The 21,740-nt window shown below is 41.2% G+C and overlaps 1 protein-coding gene across 1 annotated transcript in view; it reads left to right on the top strand.

Moving 5' to 3' along the window:
- Positions 1 to 1,242: 1,242 nt before the first annotated feature.
- The window catches only part of PHEX (phosphate regulating endopeptidase X-linked), a 140,944-nt gene continuing 120,446 nt past the window's right edge, over positions 1,243 to 21,740 (top strand). The window contains exons 1-3 of the mRNA XM_060770102.2: positions 1,243 to 1,909; positions 6,593 to 6,661; positions 8,561 to 8,722. Of these exons, the coding sequence (XP_060626085.2) occupies positions 1,786 to 1,909; positions 6,593 to 6,661; positions 8,561 to 8,722 (355 nt within the window). The 5' untranslated portion in view covers positions 1,243 to 1,785. The remainder of the gene's footprint in view (positions 1,910 to 6,592; positions 6,662 to 8,560; positions 8,723 to 21,740) is intronic.

The following is a 21,740-nucleotide window of genomic DNA, read 5'->3' as shown; positions in this document are numbered from 1 at the left end:
TGGTTTCACCTTCACCCAAATCCCCTGGATTTCATTCATCTGTTTTTTTCTGCATTTATAAATGAAAATATTTATAAATGCAGAAAAAAAAACAGATGAATGAAATTAGGCTAAGCTTTAAAGGAAGACTGAAATCTAAAGGCATTACTCTCCCATGAGAATTTCATCTAGGAAAGGAAAATGAATGGAAACTATTTAGGGAATGCCCCTTTAAACCACTCTTTGTAGCAAAAGGCTCTGGGAAACAAGGATAACAGTGCCAGATCTTGGCTTGGGTAGAGTTGAAATGTTTAGGAGGGTGGACTTCTCCAATATGTTCTGAGTGCCAGGGCTCCTCCCTAGAATGTATGACATGTCTATTTATCGGTTTGAAACATTTATATACTACCCTTCCTCCAAAGAATTCAGGAAGGTAAACAAAAAAGACATGCCCAAATACTAAGCTATAGAAGTTAGGGAAAGAATTGGTTGTTAGCAATATTGGTATCCATCTCACAACAAACAGGAACTGCTGTGGGTATGTGGGATGTTAAAATGGTAACATGGGGTAAGGGAGACAGTTAAAGCAGGCTGACATTCCCCCTACCCTTGCACAAATAAATCTATGCATCCATGTAACATGTCATGGGGACCATGTGGCCCTTGCAGTTCTTATTAGAATTCCAGTGACCATAGACTCTGGCAGCTATAGCGCAAAACACTAAGGGCCAAATGTTCTTCAGTTCTAATTGTATGTAATATTACATTTCTCTGTCTCAGCATCTCAAGTTGCTGTTTCTGTCAAAGAGTGTTAAGAAAAGAGAGTATATTTGGTCGTGGCCATTGGATCCAGTCTTTTTAGAAGGAATATTAACATCTGAAAATGTGAAATCCTGTAACATCACAAGGGAATAAATGCTGTTCTTTAACATAGTTCAGTCTTGCTGTCCACACAAGAGTAGTTCCTCTCAGCTTTCTTTCTCGGAACAGAGGATTGTATTTGGACAGAATTTACAAAAGGAGCACAGACACTGAAATATAACTTACCCATGTGGTGTGTGCATCTTTTTAAACACATACACAAAACCCTTGTGTAGGTTGTTTTAATAACTGCTTTGCCTTTTTTTAAGCATGACTCGGAAGTTTGGCACTTGGCATGGTACACAAGCTTCCCAAAATAAACACCCTCTGAGATATCCCAAGAAATCCTCGGGCGCTTTAAAAAGAGATTTGCACTCGGACAGGATGTCTTTCTTCAGGAAAGAGGAATGGTGCAGCCAGAGGAAAATGAAATAGAGGGTCAGCAAAATAATTAGGTCCCTTAAATAGGTGCAAAGGAACACTCCTGCCAAGATAGTGACTGAAAAACAGTGTGCCAAAAGTCCAATTTTTGGCAGGGAGAATTTATGTATGTATTTTTAATCTCTGGAAGTTGGAATGGTGAATGTAACCATCTGCTTGGGGAGCATTGTGAAATGCTTGTCCTTCTGAACTGCTGATAAAAAAGTGGGTCTGCTTGCAACCAGCAAGAGCTATAAATTAAGTTGTCACTGCATGTTTCTCTCCAAGCCTTGGCCAGAAAAGAAATCTAATACTGCTTTTTTATGTTGTTTTCCCCACCCTCTTTTTGGGAAGAGTGAGGGACTTGGAAATGGGTCCAGACAGCAACTGTTACTTATAACCAATAGGAAGGATTGGAAAAGGAGGTACTCATGGATAAGACTTCTCTGTAACCAAAGAGGAAACAAAGAGGGGTAGTGGAAGAAAAGGTACACTTCTTTCAGAGAGCTTTGCAAATCCATCCTGATGGAAGGAGAAGCAGCAGGCAGTTCAATGCCAGCCAACAAGAAAGCAGCCAGCAAACCTCTCCGGATAGCCCTTGGCGTGTTTGTGACCAGCACGGTTGCACTTGGCACAGCACTTTTCTTGGGTAAGTTTCAATTATTTCACTTGAGCAGAAGTGCAGTTTGTATGAAGCTCCTTAAAAGCGTGGCTGGAATGCTATTTCAATGTTTAGTTAACTATGCTAATCACATTTTAATGTTTCTTTCCCCTTCCTCAGTCAGAATTGTTAATGAAATGTGGCTGGCAGGGGAACTTGCTTACTTTGCAAAGGAGGACGGAAGGTCTTGAGAATTCTGCCTTCCCAGCCTCGGATGGCATGAGGATTGCATTTATGGCTACTGTGGCCATGTTGACTGGGGGAATCTGAGAACTTATTGGAATTGTATATATTTTAAGGCATTGAATAATTGCCTATATGTAAGTCGCGTTGAGTCCCCTTTGGGGTTGAAATAGGGTAAATAAATAAATAAAAGTCTAAAAATATGTATATCTTTGCAAGCAACAATAACAACAACAACAACAACAACAACAACATTTTAATGCATGTCTCTCCCCATAACTATGTTAACAGCAATCCTATGCATGCCTACTTAGAATAATATTTCTTTCAAGAACTCAAAACTGTGGTGAAGATAGAGATATCAGAGGTGTTTCAGCACCTTTGATACTGTTGGAAGTATTGGCTAGTATATACGAACAAAACCTATGCTACTGAACCATAGATGTGCACAATGTGGTTAAAAGCAGGACTTTTCTGAACACATAGTTCATTGTCAAAACCCTACTGATGTAGCAATTTGCCTAAGGACAAGGTTTTGTTTGTGAATACAAAGCTGTAGGACTGATGGAGGAAGATCTTGCAGACTTGGACAGGCTTGTATTTTAACAGATTGTTCTAGTCTCTGTAGCAGAGATGTGAAGAAGTTTTGTCAGTGCCTTGTTTCTAGTTGAAACAGACTGTTCTTGAGATGGCAGAACAAGCCCTATGAGAGGAGGGTCAAGACACAGAGAATACGTATTTCATTTTGTTGTGCAGAGAAATGTCTCTTGTGGCTTTTTCTTTTGTGAAACTAAGGAAAAGGAGACTACCTGATTCTTCATAAAGGTGCAAGCAGCTCAGTCAATGTTCTGGAACATTTTGAGAGTGTGAGCAACCAGGCAGCAGTTAGCATGGTAGAAAAACTCTAAAGCAAGAAAAATATGGTCAGAAACTTTGTATTTCAACAGAAAAGTGCACAAATTGATATTACAAATGTGCACGTCATCTTCATTATTGATCTCTCCTCAAAAACATTCACCATGTATTCTCTCACTGTACATCAGGATGAACCCTATGATTCTTATCACAGTATATGGACCTAAGAAATCAAACCTGAGTCTAGCCTCTATAATCCTGTATCCCTTACCAAGAAGTCAAGCATCACTGGACTTCATTAAACTATTAAATTAAGTTATAGAACAGTGGTTCTCAACCTGGGGTCCCCAGATGTTTTTGGCCTTCAACTCCCAGAAATCCTAACAGCTGGTAAACCAGGTTAAGAACTACTGCTATAGAATAATGGGAGTTGTACTTTTACAAGGTGTTTAGTTTTCTTTGCCAAAGAATGTTGATGCCTTATCAAACTACCATACCCAGGATTCCATAGCATTAGCCATGGCAGTTCAAGTGGTGTCAAACTACATTAATTCTAAAGTGTGTTGATAATAATAATAATAATAATAATAATAATAATATAAAACTTTTTAATATACTGCTCTATCTCCCCGAGGGGACTCAGGGCGGTTTCCAAACAACAACATAAAAACATACAGAGTCACATGATGAAAAAATAACAGTAACAGCAACATAAGCATGAAATTACCCAACAATGCAAGAATCCTGCCTGCTCTTCATGTCTATTTGTTAGGACAAGCAGAACAATTAAAAGGTTGAGTCAAGATTGATACAGATTGAAATATGATGGGACCAGCATTTGGATACAGTACTGTAATAGGTAAAACAACAAAAGCGGGGACAAAAGCTATTTCCAGGGGCATGTTAGGAGATTGACCAGGGTAATATATAGGGAGCTATGTCGTGTCCGAAGAGTGCCAGGGCTGAGCTAGCACTGGTCACTCTCAAAGATTTGCTGAAACCACCAAGTCAAACTCTTACGAAAGAGGGGAGGGATGGAGCATGTCTTATTTCCCTTGGAAGGGCATTCCAGAGGCGGGGGCCACTACTGAGAAGACCCTCTCTCTCATCCCCACCAACCGTGCTTGTGATGGAGGTGGGAGCAAGAGGAGGGCCTCCCCGGAGGATCTTAGAGTTTGTGCCGGTTCATAGATAGAGATGTGATTGCAAAGATAGGCGGGGCCGGAACTGTTTAGGGCTTCATAGGTCATGACCTGCACCTTGAATTTGGCTCGGCAACTTATAGGCAGCCAATGAAGCTGTTTTAATAGGGGCGTTGTATGCTCCATATAGTTTGCTCCAGTAAGGAGCCTGGCTGCCACCCGTTGTACCAGTTGGAGCTTTGGGCCATCTTCAATGGTAGCCCCACGTATTGCAATAGCCCAATCTGGATGTAACCAAGGCATGGAACACCATGGCCAAATCAGACTTCACGAAATATGGTTGCAGCTGGCGCACAAGTTTGAGTTGTGCAAAGGGCCTCCCGGCCACCGCTGACACCTGAGCATCAAGTGACAGTGTTGAATCCAGGAGGACACCCAAGCTACGGACCTGCGCCCTCAGGGGGAGTGTAACCCCGTCGAGCACAAGTTGCTACCCAATACCCCGACTTGCCCCATGACTGACTAGGAGGGCCTCTGTCTTGTCTGGATTAAGTTTCAACCTGTTAGCCCTCATCCAGTACACCACAGCTGTCAGACACTGGTTCAGGGTCTGGGATGCTTCCTTGGAATTAGGTGGAAATTAGTAGTAGAGTTAGATGTCATCTGCATACAGATGGCACCCAACACCAAAACTCCAGATGACCTCACCCAGCAGTAGATATTGAAAAGCATGGGGGATAGAATGGAGCACTGCTGGACCACACAGATCAAAGGCCACAGGTCCGAGCAGGAATCCCCCAGCTTCACCAACTGGGAGCAACCCTCAAGGAAAGAGTGGAGCAACTGCAAAGCAAAGCCCCCAAGCCCCATTTCGGAGAGCCGCCCCAGAAGGATACATGGTCGATGGTATTGAGATATCCAGGAGATATCCACTGAGATATCCAGGAGAACCAACAGGGACACAGTCCCCCTGTCAAGTTCTCTTCAGAGGTCATCCACCAAGGTGACCAAAGCTGTCTCTGTAGCATGTCCAGGCCTAAAACCAGACTGTGATGGATCTAGATAATCGGTGTAGTCCAAGAATCCCTGGAATTGGGAGGTGACCACCTGCTCCAGAACCTTGCCCAAAAAAGGGAGGTTAGAAATTGGCCAGTTGTTGATTTTCATCAGGATAGTGGAATCTGCAGCTCTCCAGTTGCTGTTGGACTGAAAGTTCTATCAGCCGCAGCAAGCATAACTAATGACAGACTTTGGAAGACCAGAGTGAAATGAATAACTCAATCCAAAAATGAAATTTGTGTTGCTACTTTGCTGGTATTGCCATGTGTCTGTGCTCAGTTTCAAAGATATCCTATTGCCAAAAATTCAGAAGATATATATATATGCGTGAACTGCCAGTAAAAGACAATCAAAGCCAGTTTGTCCTTTGCCATCACATTATTGGCAAAACAAGAGTCTCGTTTGGTGCTTCCAGACATCAGCTCAATACATTCTCAGAAACCACTTCGTAAGTTACAACATTTCTGCATTTACATCATGCACAACCCCAAATGTATGACAGCAAGCTGATTGTGCACTATATTGGAAGATTGCTGGGATAACCTCCATTATCTTTGGTGTAAATACATAGTGACTTGGTCATTTTTCAAAAGTGCTTTTGAATATGTTCATAATTTGTTCTAGTTCCCTAATGTTGTATATGTTAGCCTTTGGAATATACTCACTCACTCCCTGGGTAATCTGACTGACTGTATTGCTCCAAAGCAAGTAATCCCACAAAGCAGGACTCCTCCCCTTTAAGGTCCTATGTACATCTGTGGCCTTTGCCTCTATGCTGCCATACTGCCCACCAGAGCCCGCACATTCTGTAAGAACCCAACACCACTTCTGCTTCAGCCTCTCTATATGCTATTGTTGGTTTAGTCCATTTCTCTGTCAGTGTAGACCAACATTAAAAGTTACAATTCCACTTTGGAATCATAGAGTTGGTGGAGACCACAAGGGCCATCCAGCCTACCTCCATGCCATTCAGGAATACACTATAATAGCACTATCCGCTAATGGACCCAATTTGTTCTTGAATCTCACCTGTAAGATAGTAGGGGCTGAAGCTAAACAGCTTGAGGGGACCCAAATTGTACAACCCTATCCCATATAAATATATGATGATGCTTCTTCCTCTTCTTCTTGGTTTCTGAATCTTGTAATATATAAAAAACATGATCTATAACTGGAGCACATGGGAGTTTCTAATGATAATATATTACACCAATAGTTTAGTGTAAAATTACAAATTACTATGAAATTACAAAAGCTGCAGTTCAGGAAAAGTTGATTGAGAGATTTTGGACTTTCTCCCTTATGAACTAATACAGTTTCCGCTGTCATTTTTATTTGTGTATGTTTCTGAGATGTTCTCCAGTCATATAAGTCATAATGACTTTGACTCAAAAGAACAAATGATAATCCATTTTTATTGTCTCTTTTGCAGTTAGCCAAGGCCATATAAAACTTCAGTCCAAGCAACAGTATTGCTTGACTTCTGAATGCATTGAAGCTGGTAAGTGATCTAATATTAATTGTAGTATTAATAGTTATAGAACATTGGCATGGAGAACATAAATTTTTATGTGTTAGAAGTCCAATAAGTATTTCAAAAAACATTAATAAATACCAGTTAGTACTTAAAAAACAGAATCTAAGGCTTTTTGTGTTAAACTTGGAATGCAGTGGCGTTGCCTCTGTAAGAACATTACAATACCTTTGCTGGGTAAAATCAAATTGTCTATGCAATGCAATAGCGGGCAGAAAACTATCCAGATGTCCTCATCAACTTCGTAGGCTAATCTAATCCAGAATCCTGTTTCCCAATGTGACCAGTTGCATAGTTCTGGGAGAGCCCAGATATTGTGAAGTTGCGTGTGCAAGTGCGATACACCTCCCACAGCCAAGCCAAGAAGTACGCTCACACATGATGTTGGGATGAACAATGGGCACAACTCATTTATTGATAACAGGAACAAGGGTTGGCAGCCAAGCATGGGTCCTGGATCACGATCGGGCAGCCCAATACTGCCCGATCCCGCACACGCCAGGGTGCCGCTGGCACAATACTGGGCAAATGCAACTTGGCACCCCTGGGACCACCGGGCGTCCCCCCTTTCTGCTAGGGGGGGATACCAAACCAGATCCAGGGCCCATGCCACACGCCAACAAGGAGTTGTGACAAGGAGCATAAAACAACAAGAAACTGTTAACAGGTAACCAGGACAAGGTAAACAACCACAAAAGTTAACCGCCAATGTAAACGTAAACCGCATGCAGGGTGGGTGGGATGGATCAGGTGTTGCAGGCTCAGTGCCTGCTGGAGAGCCAGGGGCAGCCTTATAAAGGCTGCCCATATGGAGGGAGAGGCCAGCTCAGGCCTCTCCTGCAGCGGCCGTGGTCAGTTGGTCATTGGTTAATAGACCCGCCGGCGGGAAACCTTCCCACCATCCGAGGGGGCTTCTGGGAGGAAGAAGCCCCCCCCCAAGGCAAGAATGGCGGTGGGGGATGCCCTGCACCGCAACTTCTTTGGCCTGGTAAGTCGGGCCATGCCTTTTAATTCATTTGATGACATTTGATAAGACTGGCAGATATGTGACACCTGCTTCTGACGCAGATAAATGTCCACATCCATATTGCTATACTGTAATATCTTTGTAACACCGTCCAGGAAGATATAAACATTGTATGCAAACATTTGGGACCACACGTTGCTTTGGCTGACAAAACTGTTCCCCTCTTTTAATTTTATATGGTTATAACAACCCTTCAACAACATGAAAATTAAGAACAAGTACAATAAAAATGGAAAAGTGAACACCAAAGCAGGAATGGATGTGGGGAAATGAGAGTAATCAAGTAGTCAGCCAAAGCAGGGAATTCTTCTTGCTGACTTTCCACATAATGTAATTCTCTTGCTGGAAGAATGCAGAAGGTGAACTGTCCAGGGGATTTCACTGTTCAGGAAGTCAAACATAAGAAAAGATGAGCCTTCAAGTATTTTATTTAAATATTTATATCGTGTCATAAGATCCCAGGGCAATTTAAAATAAAATCAGTTTGAACAATTTAAAGAAAAAGCAATAACAATTTAAAATAAAAAGTATAAAATACAAATTAAGCAACAGCATAATTAAAAAAAGTTAAAATAACACACAATTCAAAAACATATATGGATACAGGTTTGGATGAAGTGATTGTGTCCCAAAGGCCTGTGTAAAAAGCCAAGGTTTGGCTTGGAATCACAAACACCTTCTGTTCAGAAGTATATATGGGTAATGCATTATTGCTGTTATTTGCTATCAGTATTTGGATTCAGGAAATGTAGAGAGAATTTGCATGCAATTTGAACAATAATATTGAATGCATATTGTAATGCCAAAGATCTTACATGAAATTATCTACATCTTTCCAGCTGCTGCAATCAAAAGCAAGCTCAATACATCTGTGGATCCCTGTGATAATTTTTTCCGGTTTGCTTGTGAGGGCTGGATACAAAATAATCCAATTCCTGAAGACTCCTCAAGCTATGGAATCTATCCTTGGCTGAGACATAATGTGGATCTCAAACTTAAAGGTAGGTGTCTGATTCTGAAATCTCAAATTCTGAGAAGCTCAAGAGTTTATACTAGTAGAATACAGTGACCCCTTCAGAGTTTAGAAAAATTACTTCTCTGGACTACAGCATGCTCAGGCATAAGAGAATCTGGAAACATTAACTCAAGCAGTAATTTTTCAAGTTCTGGAAAATACTCCGCACTACTAAAATCTCCAGATCGGGCAAATATGATAGAAATGTGTAGTATCTGTTGCTATAGTCTTCATGCTTTAAAAAAATATCTAAATAACCTTTTCATTGCCCTGGACTACTTTCTGGTAGTTCCTGCATAAGATGTCACATTTTATCCCTTATCTCCAGTGAGTTTAATTCCAAAATATATTAGAATAAAATGTCTCCCCACCTTTGCTTTTTTAAAATAAGCTTTTCTTAGGGTTATACTTACTTAGGCGATCCCTTGTAGTCCGTGGATGATGGTCCTTCAAATATAGTGTCCTGGCGGTGGGTCCGTAAGTGACTGTGTAGCCCTATTCTTGATCTGCATCTTCTCCCACAGTGAGGGCATCGGTTTCCAGGTGGAAGGCGGCCCTGGTCAGAGTTGGCTTGATGCGCCTTCCTCTTGGTCCATTTCTCTCTTTCGCCCTCCATTCGTGCTTCTTCAAATTCTACAGCACTGCTGGTTACAGCTGACCTCCAACTGGAGCGCTCAAGGGCCAGGGCTTCCCAGTTCTCAGTGTCTATGCCACAGTTTTTAAGGTTGGCTTTGAGCCTGTCTTTAAACCTCTTTTCCTGTCCTCCAACATTCCATTTTCTGTTCTTGAGTTTGGAATAGAGCAACTGCTTTGGGAGACGGTGGTCAGGCATCCGGACAACATGGCCAGTCCAGCGGAGTTGATGGTGGAGGACCATCGCTTCAATGCTGGTGGTCTTTGCTTCTTCCAGCACGCTGACATTTGTCCGCTTGTCTTCCCAAGAGATTTGCAGGATTTTTCGGCGGCAGTGCTGATGGAATCGTTCTAGGAGTTGCATGTGACGTCTGTAGACTGTCCACGTCTCGCAGGCATATAGCAGGGTTGGGAGAACAATAGCTTTATAAACAAGCACCTTGGTATCCCTACGGATGTCCCGGTCCTCAAACACTCTCTGCTTCATTCGGAAAAATGCTGCACTCGCAGAGATCAGGCGGTGTTGAATTTCAGTGTCAATGTTGACTTTTGTGGAGAGGTGGCTGCCAAGATAGCAGAAATGGTCAACATTTTCTAATGTTACACCATTAAGTTGTATTTCTGGCATTGGAGAGGGATTGGCTGGTGACTGCTGGAAGAGCACTTTGGTTTTCTCGATGTTCAATGACAGGCCGAGCTTCTCGTATGCTTCTGCGAAGGTGTTTAGACTGGCTTGTAGGTCTTCTTCTGAATGTGCACTGATGACGTTGTCATCAGCATACTCGAGTTCTATAACAAATGTTGTTGTAACCTTGGTTTTGGTTTTCAGTCTGCTGAGGTTAAACAGCTTGCCATCTGTCTGATAGATTATTTCCACTCCGGTGGGAAGCTTCCCATCAACAAGGTGAAGTATCATAGCAATGAAGATGGAGAATAAAGTTGGAGCAATAACACATGCGTGTTTGACACCTGATTCCACCTTAAATGGGTCACTTTGGGAGCCATTGCTGTCCAAGACTGTTGCCATCATGTCATCAGGGAGGAGCCGCAGGATGTTCACAAATTTGTCAGGGCACCCAGTTTTTTGGAGGATGGTCAGAGAGCGCTGCGATTCACTGTGTTGAATGCCTTTGCAAGGTCAATGAATGCCATGTACAGTAGTTGATTTTGTTCCTTGCATTTTTCTTGGAGCTGTCGTGCAGTGAAGATTATGTCCACTGTGGAAGCCGTTCTGGGATTCTGGGAAGGTGTCTTCTGAGAGGGGTAGAAGGCAGTTTGCAAGGATTCTTGCGAGAATTTTCTTAGTGGAAGTTAGAAGGGAGATACCTCGATAGTTTCCGCAGTCTGTTATTTCCCCTTTTTTGAAGAGTTATATTGCATGAGTGAAGGAACACACATATAATACAATTCTTCAACTCTAAAAAATCATAATAAAAAAGGAGAAAGTTTGCCCTTCAAATTATTATTTCAGCAAGCCACACCTTCAGTTTTAAAAAATGGATGAGTCTAGGTGTAGATCATATGTGTCAAACTTAAGGTGTGTAGGCCAAATCTGCCCCTCCCTGTCTTTTTATGTGATCCTCCTGAACTAAAATTCACGTATTCCCCATCATTAGACATCATGACTAGAGCTGATGGAAGTTGTGATACAGTAACATCTGGAAGGCTGCAGTTTGTTCTGTTTAGGTTTGAATTTAGATACAAGGCTTGTGGACATGATGCCTAACTTTAAAATGTCCTTTAACCTTTCCCCAACCTCAGAGCCACAAGTGCTTTTGGGCTGCAATTCTCATTATAAGCAGTTCACGTGGCAGTTGCCGTTCAATGTCGTGTCAGGAGCGACTTGAGGAACTGCAAGTAGCTTCTGGTGTGAGAGAATTGGCTGCCTGCAAGGACATTGCCCAGGGGACGCCCGGATGAATTGATGTTTTTATCATGCTTGTGGGAGGCTTCTCTCATGTCCCCGCATGAGGAGCTGGAGCTGGTAGAGGGAGCTCATCCGCCTCTGCCTGGATTCGAACCTGCGACTTGTCGGTCTTCAGTCCTGCCAGCACAGGGGTTAAACCCACTGCGCCACCGGGGGCACCGGTGGCCGTTCAATGACATCTAGGCACCAGAAACTAAAAGAGCTTCTTAATTTAGGCAACCCCTCATTGTCCGAATATGATGGCCTTCCAAGTGTTAATTTAGAAAATGCCTGTGTGTGAAATTTTTTAATGTGAGGAGATCAGTACACAGCCGATCAACACACAGTCTTCACAAAATGAGGGCCCCACCCAGTGGCAAGACCATTGTGGCTTCTCAATCTGTTGCAGCCTTCTTATGCCTTCACAGCCTTTGTAACATGTACCATGTTGTCTTCCACCTGATCTGCCTGATCCACAGTTGAGGTCTTTGAATTATGCTTGGTCTGACAGGTTCATTGGAACACGCAAGCCCCCTCACAACGACAAGGTGAGGGGGACTAAAAGAGCACTTATCCCCTGTGTCGTTGGGGGGACTAAAAGAGCACTTATCCCCTGTGTAGTTGCAAAAAAGTGATATGAACACTGTCATAAGGAATGGAATGGAATGACACAGGGCAGACAGCAAATTAAAAAAAACTCAAGGAGCTGTAGTGGAAGGTGCTATATCTCTTTAAACTAGTTTGGAAGAATCCATATAGGATGGTGTTTCACTACAGTATAAGAGAGCAATGCCACATTATCTCTTCTTTGGTTTATGTTGGTAAGAATATGGAAAATCAAGGACAAACTGGGCATTTTAGGACTGAGCATTTTATATAGCAAAAATAACTAAATTAATACTTATTCTATGATCGACCTTCAGATCTTGAAACCATTCCTCACTGGTTCATTGAAAGTGGCATTTAATGTGCCCCCCCCCCCCCATGAGTTGAATACCTCTGGGCAAAGGTTCATGGAAATAATTTCCTCTTTTTTCTTATATTTTATGTACACAAAAGGACACCACCATCAAATTGCAATTGGAGATATCTGTAAGGTTGGCTGATGTCTGTCAATTTGTAGAAACACATGAAATTATTTAGAGAGTAAGGTGATGTGGCATTCTTACAAACAATTTAATGAAGACAGAGCATGCTTGTTGGTCATGAAATGCTAATGGAATAGAAAGGAGTAGGAGAGAGTGTTCAGAAAGTTACTTTTAAGAAGAATTAATATCCATAACTAAGCAGGGGTTTAGGTGATTACTCTGAGATCCAATTGGCTGTAGCATGTCAAATGTATTCATTTGTCTGAAAAGTAACTTTCCAAGGTCTGGAAAAACAGAATCAGTAGGAAGTGAAACAGGATGGGATTTTGTGGACTAGAAGGCATGGCCAACTGAGCAGGAAGAAAAACAAATTATGCAAATCAAATAAATATATGCATTCGAATGTGTTGTGTACAGTATATAGAGGTGGCTAAATTTAGTTTTTCTGGATTTAGCGTGTTTTTGTAACACACAACTCTGGACCAAGTATTCTGAGAGAACTATATGTTTTCACTGAGATTGTGGTGTAGTTATATCAACAAGGTGCTTTGAGAACTGTATTGTGTACTGTCAAATTTTCTTAAAGTTGTTTATTTGAAAAACTGATGACCCTAGATATTTTTGGCTTCCTTGGAAGACTTTAAATGAAGATGCCAAGGTGTGTGGTTCTCCTTAAATTATCTGTCACGAAGAAAATCCTCTGGGGAAACGTATGTGTGTTTGGAGACAAAATAGCCTCTGTATCTGCAGGACCAATCTATGTGGTTTCATTTATCCACTTATTCACTTGGAGCCTCTTCTTGGTACCTCTGTCATTTGTTCCAGTGAAAATAATAGAGGCCAGGAGGGCCTTCGCACAGTTAAAACTTGTGTGTCAGCTGCAACCGTACCTTGAGAAGCCTGACTTGGCCACAGTGATTCACACCTTAGTTGCATCCGGGTTGGATTTCTGCAGTGGATTCTATGTGGGGCTGTCTTTGAAGATGGCCCAGAAACTGCAACTGGTGCAAAGGTTGGCAGCTAATTGGAGCTAATTATAGCTCCAATTAGCTAGGAGCTAATTGGTTCGGGACCTGCCTATCTTTGTGACTGCATCCCCCCTATGTTCCTGTGCAAGTGTTAGAGGACCTCCTCAGAGCCCCACCACCATCACAAGTGGTGGGACCATCACAAGTGTGGTTGGTGGGGACAAGAGAGAGGGCCTTTTCAGTTGTGGCTCACGGCTTTGGAACAACCTTCTTAGGGAGATTAGGCAGGCCTTCACACTGTCCTCCTTCTGGAAGGAACTGAAGACTTGGATGTTTGTACAAGCCTTTGAGAATGTCTAGTCCCAATGGTCTGCAATTAATGCCACAGCGCTGCACTTCTGTCCCATGCCCTAGTTCATTAGCTAAAACTTGCACTTTCCTATTCCCTTGTTCCTGTTTACAGTTGGCGATGTTTTATGACAGTTCACATCATAGGTTATTAGGCACTATTTTGAGCTTAATTTTTATATGCTATTGATTTTATCTTGTATTGTATTGTGTGTTTATTTTATGCGTTGTTTTTGACACATTGTGCCATATGTAAGCTGCCCCGAATCCATTCGGGGAGATAGAGGTGGGGTACAAAAATAAAATTATTATTATTATTATTATTATTATTATTATTATTATTATTATTATTATATCATTATAGAGCTCACTATTATTTGTGGTTTCATGAGTCTGGGAACATATCCCCTGTGAATATGGGGATCAAACTGCATATGTCCTACATCATCCACTATGCTTGGTAGAGAGACATATATGACAGATAAAAGAATAATAGAATGTTCCAATAATATAGGGGGGGGGGGGGATGCTAAAGCAACCAAAGATAAAGCACCCACTGAATTGCCTTCCCTGTAGAATCACTCACCAGTTTTTTTTTAAAGTCATCAGAAAGAAGCACTGGAAAACTGAAATATTTAATGGCTTGGGAATCATAGCTCATGGTTGTCTTCCTTCTTCTTTGATTCTCCATTCGTCTTTGGGAAGGGTTTCTATTACGGATTTTGAGGTGTGGGTAAATTCATGTGGGAGAAGAGCATCCTTAGAAATTGATTTGCTCCATCATTTACTCCCCCCCCCCCCCCGCCCAATAACTTGCTTTGGTGTGAAATGTTGTTTTAGACCAAATTGAACTGGTATAGAAATTGTAATGAAACGTGTGAAAGAACTGCATGTGGCATGGTATTTCTATTGTGTGTGTGTTTTTTTTAAATTCAGCACCCTAAAATTCATTTTAAAAGCTACAATATAGAAAAATTGGTTTCTCATTTAATGCTTGCGAAAAATATATAAATTATTTAAAATGTGAAAGGTGATATATTGACATATGGGAAAGGTGTCACAATCAATATGATAGAGAAAGGGATGTATATAGCAGTTTGATTCCAGTTTAATTGCTTTGGCTCCTTTTTATGAAGTTCTGGAATTTTGTAGTTTGGTGAAGCACTTGAGCTCCTTGCCAAACATTCTGAGTCTCTTGCCACCAAATTGTAAATTTTAAGATTCCAAAGAATGTAACCATGACAATTAAAATGGCATCAAAACATTCTAATTGTGCAGTGCGATACAGCCCAAGCTGAATTCAAATACCAGTTTTACATAGGCCCAACATTTTATTTATTTATTTATTATTATTTGAACTTATATGCCACCACTCCCCTGGGGCTCGGAGCGGCTTACAAGAACAGGCTAAAACATAGTAAGTAAATATGAAGTCAGTGAAAACACAATATATATATTTTTAGGCAACATATCAGAAATGGTTTCTTATTGTTACAAAAGCCACCAAACTCACAGAATTGTTCTGTTACATGAAATAATATTTGCTTTCTGAAATGTCTAAGAGTTTATCTCTTGGGCAAACTAACACAAACTAAAATCTTGATTTCTTGGCTGGTCGCTGGCCACTTTGTTGTTGTTGTCATCAAGGATGATCTGGTAATATATTTTTCTGCCTGGAGTGCATCCATGAATTCTAGACTGACAAGGAAAAGGCTGCAAATAAACATTATCCTCAGTTGGATACTTTGATAAAAATGGAACATAAAGTGTATTACAGCCTTCATAAAAACATAGTGAGTGTTTTGTTCCTTGGGAAATGCTTATATATTTTTGATGTGCATTATCTCAGGAACCTTTTTTTCTGAAATCAAACTTTCTAACACTATGAAAAATAGACGTTACATGCAATGGTTTGAAAACAAGAAACATCCAAATGTTACTAAATGCAGATTTAGAATTACATTGTGCTAGAATTGGCTGCAGTGTTTACACAGACAGTCTGAAATGTATTTTTGGAAATGGACAGTGGGAAAGAGGTGCCTAAGGAAGCAGCTGAATCAGGCAACACCCTTCCAATGGTAAAATGATACATTGGTTTGACTTCTGTGGGTCTGGAGACAAAGGGCAAAACAATATTTTGATTCTATTTATTTGAAGTATTGAAGTGTTATTTGAAAATCCCTCTTGCCACCAGTATTTATAAACTGATATTCCCATGCCAGGATTTATGAAATTAATTTTCTTATTGCTTTGTAAAAGGATTAGGTAATTCTCATGGCACAGTACAGAAAGCATTCTATTAGCATTTATTTATTTTGTGTCAAAAGCATTGCATAAATAAACAAGTATAAAACTAATAAAATAGAGGGAACACAAGTGGCTAAATAATTTTAGACCAAAAAAGGCAACAATGAACATATTGACTGTAGTTTTAAACAATTCTTCCTCTGTGCATGAAGCAGGGCATTGTGGACAAGCATACTGATGCAGAGTTGTTTGTTCTGCTCCACAGTCGCACAAGGTGGAGGATTCTTCAACAACAAAAACAAAAACAACAACAACAACAACAACCACGATCTTTATTTATACCCCGCCACCATCTCCCCGAAGGGGACATGGGGCGGCTAACATGAGGCCAAGCCCGAAACATACAGTGCAGCAAAATAAAATACAAAACAGAAAAATTACATCTCAACAAAATACATAAAATAACAAAATAAAATAAACAGTGCAAAATAACATAATGAAAGTCAATCACAAAGGGTGTGCCGAATAGATAAAGATAAAATGATAAAACCCTGGATGAGATAGGAATAGAAAGAGTGTATTTGTAAGGGAGGAGCCTAGAAGGGGGAACAGTGGAGTTAGGCCTTCATTCAGAACAGGGGAATGTGCATCATGTGATAATGCCATTTGCCAGGTTATTTTCTGATCTGCCTACTCCACTTCTGAATCTGTTCAGGGACTTCAAAGATGGCCATTCTTGGTTTACCCCTGGAGGCGGGGGGCCATCCATTTGGGATTTCTTGTTTTAGCTGCCCCCAAGGGATATTCTTGCTGTTGCTGGGGGAACATTAAGAGGAGTGGTGGTTCTCATGAATCTTTTCCTTGATTTGAGTCTACTGGGAGGAGGCTGATAGCCATGCAGTGGAGGACTTTCAAATTGTTCAACCTTATTTCTCTCACAGTTAGCAGCAATTTCCTGTCGCATATGGGGGGCGGGTGGGCAATGCCAGCTAGCTTATAGAGTCTATCAACAGGTGTAGGTTTGAAACATCCTACATGTTTCGTTTAGTGCTATATTCACCTGCTTTGCGTGGACAGATTTATGTCAAACTCAGCAGTTGAGTAAGACAAGGCAAGTACTGATGTTCTTATTAATTTTGGGTCTGGACCCCATTGTGCTGCCAGTAAGTTTCCACAGGATGTTATTGCGTGCAGCTACTTTGTGCTTGGTGTTCGTACAGTTTCCTAAATGTTAGTGTTCGATTTAAGATGACACCAAGATGTATAGGATGGAAACAATGTTCGAGCTTTTGGTCTTCCCAGGTAACTCCTATGGCTATTCCAGGTTTTCCTGCTTTGTCACAAATTCTTCCTTTTTTACCTGAGGCGTTATTTGGATGCCTTGGGTAAAAGCTCAACAGGGACCACATTTTGGGCCCTGTCTGGATGGGCCCTTAATCCTCCAGGGCAATTCTATGATAATTTCCAGCAGAAATCATTCATTTCAGTAGAGTTTGCTATTATCCATCATTTCCAACTTCTTTGTTAAATTTGGAAACATATCGTTAATAGCCATGCCATTGTATTGTAGTTACTTCAATACTCTGACAAGAACCCACATATTATAACTCTTTCTAGATAGCACAGGAGTGTCAAACTCATTTTCATCAAGAGCCACATCAGCCTTATGGTTGCCTTCAAAGGGCTGTTGAATCCATGGATGGAGAATCAGTGGATAGAGAAGACCAATTATATATCATCATGTCACAAGTAGTATGTATGTGTGTAGGGAAGATAGCGGGTTCCACTGACATGTGAGCATGGACACTTTCTAGTGTCTTTGGAACATTGTTTCATCATGACACCTTTCTTATCAGGGCCGGCTGTACTATAAGGCAAAAGTACTGTATATAATATGAAAGGATGGATAACCGTTACCTATCGTGATCTATTATGATGATTGGAGTTCACTTTATAATGGCTATAAAAGCTATTTTAATTAAAAATATAAGCTGATGACCATTATAATCCTTTGGTAAGGATGAAAGACGCAGTAAGCCCTTCCTGGTTCACTGAGTTTGGCAGGATGTTTCAATAAGTTGTGAAAAGAATTGCTCCCTTTCGGTTACTCTCTCATCCAGATAAATTCATAAGTAAAATGGTAGTGCAGGAAAGTTTAGCATGACTCCTGATCCAAGTTTCTCACACTTGTCACAGCTGTTAGATTTTCTTCTCTTCTTAGGCAATCCCTCATTGTCTAAGTAGGATAATCTTCCAAGATCAGTGTACTGGCGGTGGGTCCATAGGTGACTGTGGAGCTCTATTCTTGATCTGCATCTTCTCCTGCAGTGAGGGTATTGGTTTCCAGGTGGAAGGCAGTCACAGTTGGGGTTGGCTTGATGCACCTTCCTCTTGGCACGTTTCTCTTTCACCCTCCATTTGTGCCTCTTCAATTCTACATCACTGCTGATCATAGCTGACTTCCAGCTGGAGCGCTCAAGGGCCAGGACTTCCCAGTTCTAAGTGTTTATGCCAGAGTTTTTAAAGTTGGCTTTGAGCCCATCTTTAAATCTCTTTTCCTGCCCACCAACATTCCATTTTCTGTTCTTGAGTTCAGAGTAGAGCAACTGCTTTGGGAGATGGTGGTCGGGCATTTGTTAAGTATTCGAATAGGGTTAGAGGCAGAGATCTACCACCTCTTCACATGGGGCATTTTTGCACCGTTTTGCCGCTTTGTTTCGTGGGCAAGGATGGGGCTGCTGTGTGCTCTCACACAAAGCATGTCAGATCCTGCCCACTTTCCTCCAAAAGTCAGGAGACAGTGCTGAAAGGTGCTTCCTCCATGACTACAGGGAGGAGAGTATATTTTGGGAAGCTCTGATAGATATACTTGCACTTTCCTCCACATTTCCCTTTTCGATGGAGGAAAGGGCAGTTGCACACTGTCATCCTTTCTGCCATCTGATGGGGCAGGGAAAGGGTGCCAATGCACCCTGTCCCGTCTCCTCTCTGTGATGAGAAGAGGGACGGCATGCAGGGGGCCATGTGAAGAGTTCCCTAGACATGGGTCAACATGAATCCAACCTAGTTGTTGTCTCTTCCTCCTCTTCCCCCTTCTGTAAAGAAGAGAACACCAAGCTACATGTCTGAGATAGTGAAGATGAACAGGTATTAGCCCAGGGCAAAAGAAAATAATGTAAATGAGCAAATGTCTGATTCATGACCTTTTTATAGCATCTGGGAAGACCTGTTGTTTAACTGTAGAGTTGTATGACTTTTTAAGCGGTGCAAATAACTTTGGATAACTAACTCCTCTTGAGCAACTTGGATCACTTGATAAATGCTTATTATCTGACTCCACTTTGGCCAGACAGAAAATACTTAAACTACCCCTCCTTCTTACTCTGCAAAACAAATTGTGAGCAACTGTTTTCCATATGGCTATCCAGGAAGCAATAAATTTGCCCTTGCATTTCAAACTCTCAGCATTATACAGGAGGCTGTTGAAAACAGCAAGAAAATTGATTATTCGGAGTCCTTTGTCATACATTTACAAGAGATCTTTATTCCTGTATTAATTTGTGTATGAGTGGCATAAAAGCCACATGCAGTCCTCAGAGGAGTTGTGTATAGCCTACTAGAGTTGGTCATTAGATTTGTGCATGGATCCGTTTTAGCCATTTTCCTTCAGTTTCTCCTGACAGCTGTAATGGCAAGGTCTCAGCTGCCATGGCTTCTATTTTGCGTGAAATGGCTCATGTGGTTTCTTCCCTTCTATTCAGGAGCATATAACACATGCTTCCTTAACCCTGTTCCTCAAACCCAGGCTCAACTGAAAGAAAGAAAAAAAGGAAGAAAGGAAGGAGCCCAGGAAGGGTGCTTCCTTAACCCCGTCCCTCAATCCCAGTCTCCCTTGAAAGGAAAAAAGGAAAGGGTCCCAGGAAGGATGCTTCCTTAACCCCATTGCTCAAACCCAGGCTCCTTTGAAAGGAAGAAAGGAAAGGGACCCAGGAAAGGTGCTTCTTTAACTCCGTTCCTGAAACTCAGGCTGCCTTGAAAGATAGGAAGAAAGAAAAGAAGCCCAGGAAGGTTGTTTCCTTAACCCTCAAACCCAGGCCCCCTTAAAAGGAAGAAAGTAAAGGATCCCAAGAATGGAAAGGGGAACCTCGTAAGTTCTGCATTGCCGCCAATGGGCCAGATCTTACCGGATAGTTCAGCTGCCTAGCCGAAAACAGATATTTCCATTAGTTGAGTTCGGGAGGCTCCCAAAAATGGATCTGGATACCCAACAAAATTCGGATACCAAAAATTGATCACCCTCAGCTGAATTACACAAGCCTATTTAGTCATTTCTACTGCCACGTTCTGTGCCATTGAGCGATGGCAAAGGGATGACAAATTGCATTGATTCAAGATGACCCCCATTTTTTTTTAAAAAAAGAATTGACTGTTTTAATATGTCAATACTATTTTCAAATCCAAAATAGTAAGGCGATGCCATTATTAGTGTTGGCTTTGTGAAGACGTTGACTACTTAGAATCAGTTGCAAAAATAATCTTAAATAAAGAGATCACTGAGAGAATGATATATCTGATGAGGAAAAAAAAGGATAGGCTTATGGATCCTTAATGAAGATAGCTGAAAGGTACAGAAGCCAGACAGAAGAATATGATGGCTGAAGGACATTTAACTTTCTAAAAGTACTGTATGTCTCATTTGTGGATGACAGAATGTTATCTTCCTGCAGTTTAAAGAGCCTTTTCTGACAGGGAAATTCTGAGAGTTATAGTCCAATAAAGTATGTTTTTCCCCCAACTTCTGTAGGAAGCTTTATTGAACATGGTGATATTTACTTCTGCAGTTACATTAAAAAAACACCCACTAAACCCTGTTATTTCATTCTCTCCAACAACTTCAGGACAACCGAAGAACTGGTATGATGCACAAACACAGGTGTTTCTTTGTATATTTTTTGTACATTTGGAAATTCATGCACGGAGATGAATAATTTTGATGGAAACCAGAAGTTGCACCACCAAGGTCAGGATGAGCCTTCCATAAATATTTTGCAATAGCACACAACCACAGAGCTAAATAAAACTGTCTGTCTGATTCAGTAGCATGAACTCCCAAAGCACAGAGGTGGTATCCCTCTGCTAACCAAAAGAAGTCTGTGGAAATCTTGTGGCTGCTATCCTGAGCAGTCATAAAAACCTCTCTCAGGAACCAAAATGATCTCCTTTATTCATCGCTGGCTTCCCACATAGCCATTACAAAGACAGCTCATCTCTCTAACCTACACTATCCTCTGACTTTTCTACCACCAGCTTCAATATTTTCACTTAAGAATAAATCATTTCAACATGTCACTATTAAATGAATTCACTGGCAGAACATGTGTGTTCCCTAATGTTGACAAATGTTCTAAACCTTTATTTATCTTCAGTGACTTGTGTATTTTGTGCACATTCAAAGAGTTGTTAAAAGCTTACTTTCTGGACTGCTACTTGCAGAATCCCAGATAAGTTATGGCCAGTAGTCATATTGTTTGGGGAATTTTGGGAGTTGTAGTCCAAAATGATAATGTTGGCTGATGACATTCAGACTGGGCAAAAGGAGTCTCAGGCCCCTTCTATACTGCCATATAATCCAGATTATCAAAGATGGTAATCCACATTGTCAGATTTGAACTGGATCATTGTCGTCTGCACTGCCATATAATCCAGTTCAAATCAGATAATCTAGATTTTATATAGGAGTGCAGAAGGGTCCTAAGTATCTCTTTCATATTTGTTACATGTTTTCACCTTGGTGTTCATTAATTCCTTGTCAGT

This window comes from Anolis sagrei, chromosome 3, assembly GCF_037176765.1.
Source record: "Anolis sagrei isolate rAnoSag1 chromosome 3, rAnoSag1.mat, whole genome shotgun sequence".
Taxonomy (NCBI): domain Eukaryota; kingdom Metazoa; phylum Chordata; class Lepidosauria; order Squamata; family Dactyloidae; genus Anolis; species Anolis sagrei.
This window is presented reverse-complemented; position numbering and strand designations above follow the sequence as displayed.